We start from the raw sequence: 11,569 nt of genomic DNA, 5'->3' as shown, positions 1-11,569 counted from the left end.
TTGAGATTAATAAAGTTATTCCTTACCTTACTTATATCTTAGCTAACCTCGGCTTAAGTTTTACAATAGGTCTACGAGCCTGCTTACTTTTGATAATATAATCTTTAACAACCTTGTATGGCGGCAGCTGTGTTAACACTGAGACTGAACTGTCAATAATATGCTGCATATCTCATGAAAAAAGTCAGTATTCAGTAGCATTACCGCTGTGGAAGCGAAGAGACAGCAGCACAGAAACAACAACAAATGTACTGTCTCTGTGGAAAGCACTGCATGTTAGCACATGTAAGCTGAAGGGTATGCTCTTTTGCTTGTTGCAGTTTATGGCTGTGTGTTGAAATTGCATCAAGGACACACACACAAACACATATGCGGAACAGTGCATTCCTTACAGAAGATAACACATAAAAGTCAGGTCAACATCAGCAGCTAGTATCAACACTGTCATCATCAGTTTTATTTGTGCTCAGAGTTTGGTCTACAACACAATTTCCAGCACCGAAACTGAAATCACATGGCCCCAAAACCATTTTAGGAAAGGAAAAGAAACGAAAGAACCATAAATATATGAAAGGGCTACATGTGTTTAACAAGCATGAATAAAAAGGAAATTACAGAGAATGAATGGCATGTAGAAAAAATCTCTTACAAAACAAGTTTTTAAAAAAAAAAATCATCTGATGTTCTTCTCTGCATTTTACAAGCTACTGAGCTCCTGCAGTGTTTGGTCCAGGACCTGGTGCATTCCTAGGTTTTCCTCTTTTGCGTTTGATAGGTTCTCTGTAATAAAAAGTAGCAGCAGATTTAAAATCAGTGAACACATAATATATATATATAGAAATATATAAATGCAGTGAGTAATCTGATAAAATATGGCTCATTTTAGAGCAGAGCATTAAGAAACACACTCATTTGGCCTTTTCAAGTGGGCAGAATACAGAAACAATAATAGCTGCAGTGTAGTGAAGAGCAGGCTTCAGTGAAATGACAGAAGACAGGGTAAAAGAGAAAAAAGTCTTTATTGATATTCAGTTCAACGCAAAATAGAAAGGAGCAGTGAAAGTGATGAAAAAAAAGAAGAGACAAAGTGCTTCAAATAAGGCAAAGAAAGTCAATAGGAAAGTGAAAGCTTCCTAAGCTGAATGTGAGGTTTACAAGGTGTTCATATCATTGAGGGCATGATCCAGCTCCTCGCTGATAGCCTTGAACTTCAGCTTCTGAGTGTACAGCTCGTCTGCAGGTCAAAGGGCAGAGAGGAAACAAGTGGAGAAGGTTCAAAGGGAAAATGCAGGTTTGTGCAGACCGTGGAGGGAAATCAGAAAGAGAAAGACAGAAAGCACAGATTAAAGATTAAGAATACTAAAGAGTCAGGAAAGAAACAGTGAAGATTATTGTAGGATTGAAAGAAAATCGTACCTTCTAAGTCATCTATGGTCTTTTCCAGTTTAGCCACTGTCCTTTCCGCAAATTCTGCACGGGTTTCCGCCTTTAAAAAAAACAAAACAATGAACATATTAATCATGCAGACACAACCTCTGTTAATGAACACATCTTAAGTAAATGTGAACATACCTCCTTAAGTCTGTCATTCAGGACTTTAATCTCTTCCTCGTATTTGTCTTCCTTCTCAGAGTACTACACAGAGAGAGAAAGTTAATCATTTAACTGCCGAAACTGTTTTTACAAACAACTAGTTTTACAATGTTTCTGTTTGCAAATATGTACTATTTCATGTTTTTATGCTTGCACTGCATCAGTACTTATGCTACATGGCACATTATAAAACAAGTGTGAGTGTGTGAAGTTGTTTGAGATCAAGCAGAAATGTGGCAGACAACTTACCTTATCAGACTGAGCCTCTAGAGACTTCAGGTTGTTTGTGACGTTCTTCAGCTCCTCTTCCAGGTCAGCACACTTACTACAATAAGGAAGCATGTCTTTTATTAACAACTGTTTAAAGTTCTCATGTGATCATCCTGATAACAGCCACATGATGCCAGCAAGCTTTTCTGCTATATTTGTGCTTACACCTCTGCGATTTCTGCCCTCTCCTCTGCCCTCTCCAGCTCACCCTCCAGGATTACCAGTTTACGGGCAACCTGCCATTAAAAGACATAAAAACACAAACATGACCTCAGACTCATTTGAAAACTGAAGAACAGCTGAAACGTGATCTCTGTTTCCGTACCTCCTCATATTTGCGGTCGGCCTCCTCAGCAATGTGTTTGGCTTCTTTGAGTTGCATCTCCTGAATCTCCATCTTTTCCTCGTCTTTCATGGCTCTGTTCTCAATCACCTTCATGCCTCTGAAGCGAGAAAGACACACAACCTTTAGTTAAAAACCACAAAGAGCTGTATTAATAAGGCATCTCCAACACTTACACCAGCTAGAGGTGACTTTCAGTTAAAAATACTATTTAAAAATATGACTGTAAATATTTTTGGTGGTGAATCACCTTCTTCTGCCCTGATAATGAGAAGATATGTAAGAAACTGTAAGTGAGCTATTTGACACGCAAATATGGGGTCTAAAATCTTGATAGAAAGCATAAAGTCTAGAAAGTTATGGCATAACTTTGCAGCACTGTTTCAGTGTTCAGGCAGTTGTATGTTGTTTGTGGTTGCTGTTCAACTTTTCATTTCTTAAAACGTCACATGAAACAGTAAATGTTTCCAGAACCAGCACTTTGCAAACATCTTCATACCAAACAGCAAGTTTAGTAAGTGTACTAGTTCCCTGGTGTGACGTAGGAATTCCTATTGTTTTCTATAGATGTTTGAAAAATGCCCCTCTGTTGAAGTTTTCTTTACCAAAAATGTCCTTTGAGCTCTTAGGGAATATACAACACATTCCTTTGCTTTCCTCTGTGATTCTAACCAGTGAAACTGTGGATGATTTTAGCCTGCTCAGCTATGTCTGTTTGCTCTGGTTTCATTAAATTGCTGGTTAATATCGATATGGTAACAGCGAATGCCTCTGATGTGTGGAACATGTATTAAGTTTGTGTGTTGTGTAGTAGATAAAATAAAACAACACATTTCCTTCCAAAACCTTCTGAATTGGCCTCACAGCAACAAGGCAATTACACGTGTGTCTATAGATGTATGTTCGTTGTCACCTTTCACTCTCGTCGGCAGCCTTTTCAGCCTCCTCCAGCTTCTGCAGGGCCGTGGCCAGCCTCTCCTGAGCACGATCCAGCTCCTCCTCCACCAGCTGGATCCTGCGGTTCAAAGATGCCACATCGCCCTCAGCCTTTAGCAATGCAGGAAGAGATGGAGAGGACGAGGTCAGAGGTCAGTCAGGAAACATGCAGCTGCCACAGCAGGAAGGACGGTATTCAGGATAAAAAATGGGCTCTGCATTTGAAAATCATGTACTTCAAACATAAGGAGTGGTTCAGTATAACTACAGGCCTGTTTACTATGTTGTTGCAGTCAAATGTTGTGAATGTTCTGGGCTATGTATCCACGGTTGTTGATCAATTCTCCCTGGACACGCAACTATTCCTGTTTCACGGTCAGTTTCACTGCTCACAACCATGAAGAGTTCTGGACTTTGCAGCTTGACCTGCTTCTTGGAGAACATGCTGATGCAGCACAACAGCTTAAGCTCACATATGTGAAATGACACAGCTGGCTGGACTTCAGCAATGTAAAGCCATGCAAAGTTTGGGCAACTGCCTGTTTCCTGTCGGACTGATATCCCAGATAACCACGTCTGTTCTCTTCTTCCTGGCTGAGGAGGAGCAGCAGGACTACAGATCCTGGTCTCACCCACACTGTGTCAAGTGCGATTCAGTCAGAGGGCTCAGAGGGAACAAAGAGTTTTTACAAAGCAAGAACAAACCCGATGTCTCAAAATGTTAGTGGAAACAATAAAAGCCTTTAAAAACCTACACTCTGGTTGTTCTAACCAGTGGTGGACTAGTCGGTGTCCCAGCAGACATGGGGCGGGTTAAGGTTGGACAAACCCTCCCGAACTAAACTCGACAAAGGAATGTCGCTACAATGATGTCTCAACTTGCCTCTGAAACAACCGATCCAAGCAAGATTTAAAGAAAAAATCCTCCCGTGTTGGCACACATGTACGGTTTATATGTTTATATCTGTATTGTAATCGCTTGTTGCTCTGACAGACTGCGTAAATTCTTTAGTCCTCAGGAAAGATGCTAAAACAGCTGAGTCTAAAAAGTAAACATAAAATGCGTCTGAAGCTGGTTAAATGATATTTGATCTCACTTTTTCGCGCAGTTCCCGTTCAGTGTCCAGCTCCCTTTGTACTGCCAGTGCACGATCCTCCGCCTCATCAACTTGTTGCTGGAGGCTTTGGATTTTCTTCTTCACCACGTCCATGATTTCGATTGCTTTGTTTTCTCAAAAAGCAAGCAAAAAAAAAAAAAAAAGCTAAGCCCAAAACGTAGCAGACTAAAACTGCTCCTAAGTTATTGATTTGCGTCAAAAGTTACAGACTCCGAGAACTTTTCTCGGGCAGGAAATCAGGGACGCGCAGGGCTGGGATGGGAAAAGGGCTGGGAGTTTTCAGGAAATTTATGGCGAGATCATCCAATCCTGTGAAGAAGCCTGTCTCAGATGACATCACAGGATTTAGGAGGGGAAGGGACTACTCTTTCCTCCACAAAAGAGGTGTGTAATGTCACTCCGTGTGTGAGTGGAAGTCTGGATTTTCCATTGTGGACTTATATGGCAAATTTAAGGTGTTCCTTTTGGCTGCGATTTCCGGCTCTGATTAAAATGCGCAAGGATCGGAGAAGGAATCGTTTACGTCTGAGTCATCTCTTTGAGACACTGTGTGATCACTGTGAATCATATCTAATGTGAATCATAACATATGATCGACTATGGTTGTGCAAAAGAGAAATGGAGTAAAAGGAGAAAGAGGCAACTAGTAGCCTGTATGGAAATCAGTGGTCCAAGGCTTTGGTTGTGGAGGGAGGAGGAGGGAGGGTCAAGGCTGGGGTGGGGCGGTAATAATCCTCTTCAATAGGGGTTGTTGACCTGCAGTGGCTTGGAATGTAAATTGATTTGGTTGTAGACATGACCTGCAGCCATGGGGTGGCGACACATTCCTTCAGCGCAGCCTTCTGCCTCCTCCTCACTTTTAGAGCAAGTCCTGGATTTATTTTCTCTTTCTGTCCTCGCATTTCTATAAATCAGCATCCCTCATAAGCAATGTGAAACACATTAGAAGACGTTGGAAGAAGCAGCAGTGGCGCACAGACCTGCGAACAGTAGATCTGTGGGTACCTGATAGGTAACCTGAGAGACAAATCATCTGTTTCACCTTTAACCTCTGAGGCCTTAACTCACCTGGTAGCTTTAAAGCTTCAGTGTGGGGGTCCTTTTAAGTTGGTGCCATATTCCGTTCAAATGTGCCATAAATATTCGAGCTGAAACCGCTACAAAAGCTACCAAGATATTAGGAAACTAACAAGATGTCAGATAAGAATTTCCTTGTGTCAGTGTCAAAATCTCTGGTAGTATCTTGTGCCATACCAGTGGTATTATTTTGGCTCCTTACTACACACAAATGAGGCCAAGTCTGTCTGTTTCCAGATTTCTTTTCACTGTAAACTGCTTTAAATTAAAGATCAAATTTAACTATGTCTCATCTGGCTTTTATTTTTTTAGCTACTTGACATTTTTACCAGAAAGGACACATTTTAGTAATCAGTATATGAAGAAAACATAGATGGTCTTTTAAAATCAGTGTTTATTCACCATTGCACATGAACTAGGTATGTACTGTAAGAGCAGACAGAGGAGAGTGTAATATCTCCACCCCAAAAAAGGCCAAAGCATTGATTTCATTAGACACTGCAGTATGGGGTTCTCTGTTTGCTTAAGCTGCATTCCTGGGATTCCTGGTCGGCTACAGGCTGGCCAAGTTTTGTCTGTGCTTGAGAAATAGTTCAGTTACAGACCTCAGTGAGCCACCAATAACTTGGGTATTCTCAACAGTATCTGGGTTAGAAAATGCGGACGAGTCATTTCAGGATTCATTTGGGGCTGTTTGTCCTACAGAAGAGCCATGTAGCAGTGTGACAGTAGGAGTTTTGGATGAATTGTTGTGTTTAATTTCATGGGAATTCTTTTGAATAAACATCTCTTTTTCATTACTATTTTATTATATTATGTGTTGTTACATTTCTGAAGGTCCTCCTGTGTTTTGTCACCTAGGAACAACCAAACTACACGGCACTATAAAGGTGAGTCTGACATTGCCCTGTGCTCTGTGTTGTATAAGTAAGTAGAGCAACACAACTGAGTGCAAAAGCACTTCATTTACTGATTTCTTTTGAACTGATTTTGAACTTTCATCTCTGTTCCTGTTCTTTTTCCAACCACTGACAGATAAGTAATCCACTCCATCTGAATGAGTGGATATTGATACTTTGAAGGACTTAGGTAGTGGTGTTTCACTGTAGTGTGAATAATGTGTTTCAGATGGCGTCTTTCTGGTGAACTCACATCTGTGGCCTTCTTCTCCGACAGTTCCAGTTTCTCCTGAGCATCCTTCAGGGCCTCTGAGTACTTGTCCAGTTCATCCTCTGTTCCCTTCAGTTTCTTTTGCAGACCGAGCAGCTCATCCTCCAGCTGAGAGAGGGCAGATGTGGCAGAAAGTCATCTTATTTTTTTATAGAACATATTTTTACAGAACAGCTGAATGTTGATGTTTGGGATTATTAATGATATAGTTCATAATGGTGAGTGACAAAGGGACAGGATTGACCATAAGTGATTCTGTTTGTAATGCTCACAAGTGTACAGTTATGATAGAAGATCGTCAGAGCGGTTTTTGGGAGCAGAAGTTCTTGGAGGAGAATTTACAGGATTACCAAACTCTGTGGGTTTTGTCCTCTGGTTACAACAAATGCCTCTAAAAAGTACGATAGTATGATATTTTAGTCTGGTGGTGAAACTAGATGAAAGGTCTGACCATCACCAAAGTCATTAGGATTACTATATATATATATAATTATAACAATAAGACATTTTATTTGTATAGAAACTCAAAGACGCTTCTTTACAGGATAAGAACAATAAAAGAAACTAATACAAAAGAAAATATATATCACAAACCAAGTCATGATTGCATTATCTGTCCGAAAAATGAGATGTTTAACCTAAATATTTAGCGCTAGTCTATGCACAGCAGTTAATGAGATATTCCAGTCTAGACAAAGCTGAGAGGCCACTGTCAACACTTTAATCCGGACTATGTTTTGAGTAGAGAATAGCTCCAAAGTAAACCATTCACCATGAAGCCTGTGGATTGTCAAAAAAAAAAAACCCTGACATTCTTTCTGAAAAGTTATTTTGTAATTTGTGTGCTCCAGTCCTTTAACTGCTGCTGGAGTCTGTGTCTGATGTTCTCCGTAATAGATGTTGATATTTCCTATTAGTTTTGTGTATTTTCGGGGCCTTCTGTCATCCTAAGTGCACGCTCATGTTCAAGTTATCTTGCCAAGAATAGCAAAGACAGCATCGCTCGCTTGTATCCCTGCCATCCCAACAAACTAAAGAGCTCTGCATAATCTTCTAGGATTTCATGCTGACTGCTCCTTGATGCAGAAGACATGCTGGGGGTCCATATGTGCGGTGCCAGTGACAACTGTCACTCCTTGTGCTCTCTGAGGGTGCGATTAGGGCATTAGCCACCAGAGAGGGGATTCTTTCCACTTGCTTTAATCTGGATCCTGGCTTTGTCCGAGTGTCTCTAACTCCCAGCTCTGTAGCATTCCTCTCGTACCACCATAATGACGACACTACCTCCCACTGCAATAATTGCCTCTATTTAGACACCTCAAATATCCTATTACATCTCCAGATTCTACTTTGCTTGTATCAAGTGGTACAAGTTCACTATCATTAAGTTGGGCCTGGAAATATCAAACTGTCTGAGGCTCAAGCACTGCAGCACCAAATATGGGCGCGCACATATTTGAAACTTATGAGGTTTTCTTTTCTATTGTACAGACTTCAGTTCTGATAAGGATGTTGGGAAACTTGGTCTACTAGAGTCAGAGCAATAGCTGCTATAGGTGGTATGTTTTAACTCCTGGTAACTTCATGTAATGTGTCTGATTCACTGTGGATCATAGTTCCAGCAGTAGTCCCACTGTCATTCTGTCTGTGCTTCCCTGTGGACATCTTCCACCTTCTCCTACCCACTACACAACAAGGCCCTGGAGCTGAGTATCAGCTGCTCCCTGCAATTCAGCATTTGGTGCTCTTGGGAAATGCTTGAAATTTTATGCTGAGCCCCCCGGCAGTCTGCTTGTGTTTTGGTGATGAGTGATTAGGTTGTTTTAGACTGTACTATAATGTGGTAATTGGAATTGTTCACGTAAGGTTTTCATAAAACTATCTTTTTAAATCATAGAATCACAAAAATCAAATTACAAAATAGCTAGTGGATTATAGAAAGTCAAAAATGAGGTAAAATTATAAATATCTGACATGATATCTGAAAAGTACCAACTACATGATGTGATGATAATGCTGTGATGTGGCTGGAATCAATACGATTAAAAAAGAAAAAACCTTCCGGATATATATATCATGATATTGAAAACATGCTCAAAACCATAAATCATTTCAACAACAAAGACTAGCTCTAGTATTAAGCAAATTTTTAAACCCATTATCTGTTCATTTGTTCTGGTCTTATTTATTTATTTTTACTTATTTGCATCTTGCTTTTCTGCTCTACCACCTAAATATTGGGTCAATAAAATATTAATAAAATTTTCCATGTCTCACCAGTTTGCATTTATCTTCTGCTGCCTTCTTGTCAGACTCAGCCTGCTCTGCCCTGTCGATGGCATTCTCCTTGTCCAACTTCAGCATCTGCATCTTCTTCTTGATGGCCTCCATGGTGACTGTTGGGTCTTAGTGTTTTGCAGGTTTCAGAGGAAAAAAAAAAAGTTGATTTCTTCAGGTGAAACAGTGGTGTAGAAGTCTAGATGGAAGACGCTTCACAGGAGCCCTCACAAGGTTGACGGAGAGAGCAGCCGGCAGATGCAGAGAGGAGGAGAGAGGCAGAGGAGAGCTCAGGGCGAGTGAGCACAGGAGAGGAGAGGAGGATGCAAACTGAGTATTGGTGGAGCTCTATGTGATTTAAACTTGACTGGAGATTTGGAGACAGCCCCAGTCCCCAGTGACAGCCCTTTCCCATCGGTTGCCCCCTCCGCCACTCCCCGCCTTGCCTACTCTACTTACTGTGCCCCCCTCCCTAATCTAAACTTCACCTCTCAAAGGCTCATTGGAGGAACACCGAGGTGTAGATGTTTTATGCAATGCTCAGCCAATGTCCTTGTTTGTATTTCTTGTTTTGGACAGAACAGGAGCAGAATAACAGATAAGATGTAAGAGAATGATCCAGAACTGAGAAATCAAAAGGACATTGTTCACAATAGTAATATGAATTTCTTTCTCCCCCTTTGTGCTATCTTATGCCTGTGCTCTTACTTAGGAATGTTCAAACTGATGGTAATACCAGAGTTGGTTAGAAAGGACATAGTTTTCATTCTACTGCTGAATGAAAAAGGGCTGTATGGAAAATGATCCAGCCAAAGAAAATTTTGGGGGAAGAGCTCTATGTCTGCATGTGATCTACACCAGGCAGTTGGAACACTGCGCAGACAGAAACCATAGATCCACTGCAATTAGGATCCTTCTAATTACTGTTGGTTGCCAGATTTTTTTTTTAGACCTGTTGCTTGGGATTTGTGGGGCACATAATATAAAAAGTGTTGCTGACTGAGGGGTACAGCTTGTGCTTATGAGAGAAATTCTAGGAATATGGTTTTATGAGATATTTGGAAAATGGGTCATGCTTGGTTTTCACTTCGTGCTTTTTATTTGCAGATATGAAATCAGAAAGTCAGAGCAGATATCAAACGACAAGAAAAGGACCCTCAGAAACTGAAGGTAGAATATATATTGACAATGATGTTTTTATTTTGTAATCTAGAAGTCATCTTGGTGCATACTGTGGTAAATTTGACATTTTTAGCGGGTGGGAGGTGCATACTGTACATCTGTGTATGTGCCGATGACATCAGCATTGATGGACTTCTGTGCCAGCTGCCCCGGCTAAAAATAAAGATTACAAGAAAACTCAGAGGAACAGTGCAGTAGCCATTTAAAGTGACATCTAAGGATAAATTTAGACAAATGCATCTCTTATTTTTGACATTGCATTGCCACTTTTGCAGTATATATCCTCTTGGTTGACGTTATTGTTATGCAGACCCTATCCTGGCTGTGCTTTGGTACAGAGGACACTGTCCAGGAAGGACAAATTGAAACCAAACCTGAGAATCTGTGTTTTCTGCAGGTACTTTAGGGAGCACATTCTTTATTGTCTAGTAAAGACCATGCACCTGCAAATGTATAGATTTTAAAACTGATTTAGGTTTTTTCTTGTTAACTTCAGGGGTTGGTTTTTCTTTTAGTTTTTGGGCCTTTTAAAAAAAAAAAAAAATTCTTTTAAAAACATTTTGATGTATGATAAAAAGCAACATCACACAGCTAAAAACCTGTTTTAAAGTTTAGTCTTGGTTTGGGTGATGCAGAAATTGTTTTCAGGGCCTGTTACACCTCATATCACATCAGCAGATGGGGAATGTAATATACAGTCACAAATATGATCAGCTCCTAAAAGACACCTTTTACCTGCATTTTGAGGTTGCCTTCCCAGAAGCCCCCCCTAAGGAAACATGCCACATTGCCAAATTTGAAGGAATACAATGTACAAATGTTTGAAATAAGAGTACAACATTACTCTAAGTGCAACATGAGCGTTTTCTTCAACAGAGGAAGGAAGCTGGAGTGTGTTTTGGCAGGAGGTAATGAAAGTAGTGACAGTTTAATAGCTGGGGGTTAACACGAGCTTAGATCACAGCCCTGAGTGATAAGAGTGGTGGCTCTGGACCTTATTTGGTCTGTCAGGATAGTGACTGCACTGTGTTATGATTACAAATTTTACTTTGTGAAACTCTTCTTCAGGTTTAATAGTGATGTTAAAGGAGGTTTGCAGCAGCAACAGAGGAAGAGAACACAGAGAGAGAGAGAGAGAGAGAGAGAGAGAGAGAGAGAGAAAGAACAGGGAAATAGAGGCAGAGTGAATCAGAAGAGGAGCCAGAGAAATCAGAACCCTCCCACAGGAAACTGAGCTAAACTCCTCTTCTCCTTGTATGGTAAAAACTCCCCCAAAAGCCACAGCATCGCCTTGGGAGTAGAGTGAAAGGCCTGCTAAGTATAAATCACAAGGCTATGGGGATGGTGGAACAGATTAGAGTTTATATGAACGCTACCATGAAGAATACAAACTAGTTTTTACTAGTCCTAAGTGCTTAATGTCATGGAAGGGAATATATGAATATTACAGTTGGATCTCAAATGTTTTCAAACTGATGACCAAAACACAACATTCATTTTACTCACACCAACAGTTGTACTTAATGCAGAGATTCATCTCAGTGGAGAAGAATGAACATCCAAGATTCTAAAAGCCTGCTGTGGCAATACCTGACTAATCAAA

At 40.5% G+C, this 11,569-nt stretch overlaps 1 protein-coding gene across 4 annotated transcripts; it reads right to left on the bottom strand.

Annotated features, from left to right (window-relative positions):
* Positions 1–430: 430 nt before the first annotated feature.
* On the bottom strand, positions 431–9,085 carry tpm4b (tropomyosin 4b). Of its 4 annotated transcripts, none has more exons than XM_008275819.1 (9): positions 8,785–9,080; positions 6,490–6,615; positions 3,120–3,253; positions 2,189–2,306; positions 2,029–2,099; positions 1,843–1,918; positions 1,573–1,635; positions 1,417–1,486; positions 431–780 (listed from the first exon to the last, which is right to left on the bottom strand). In XM_008275819.1, the coding sequence occupies exons 1-9, from the start codon at positions 8,896–8,898 to the stop codon at positions 698–700; spliced, it is 855 nt and encodes a 284-aa protein (XP_008274041.1). In that variant the 5' UTR covers positions 8,899–9,080; the 3' UTR covers positions 431–697. The 4 variants fall into 4 exon arrangements, with proteins under 4 accessions (XP_008274041.1, XP_008274043.1, XP_008274042.1 ...); XM_008275820.1 differs by lacking the exon at positions 431–780 and adding an exon at positions 1,001–1,234 and having other exon boundaries at positions 8,785–9,085; XM_008275821.1 differs by lacking the exons at positions 6,490–6,615; positions 8,785–9,080 and adding an exon at positions 4,240–4,531.
* Positions 9,086–11,569: the final 2,484 nt, after the last annotated feature.

This window comes from Stegastes partitus, unplaced genomic scaffold, assembly GCF_000690725.1.
Source record: "Stegastes partitus isolate 25-593 unplaced genomic scaffold, Stegastes_partitus-1.0.2 Scaffold59, whole genome shotgun sequence".
NCBI lineage: Eukaryota > Metazoa > Chordata > Actinopteri > Pomacentridae > Stegastes > Stegastes partitus.
This window is presented reverse-complemented; position numbering and strand designations above follow the sequence as displayed.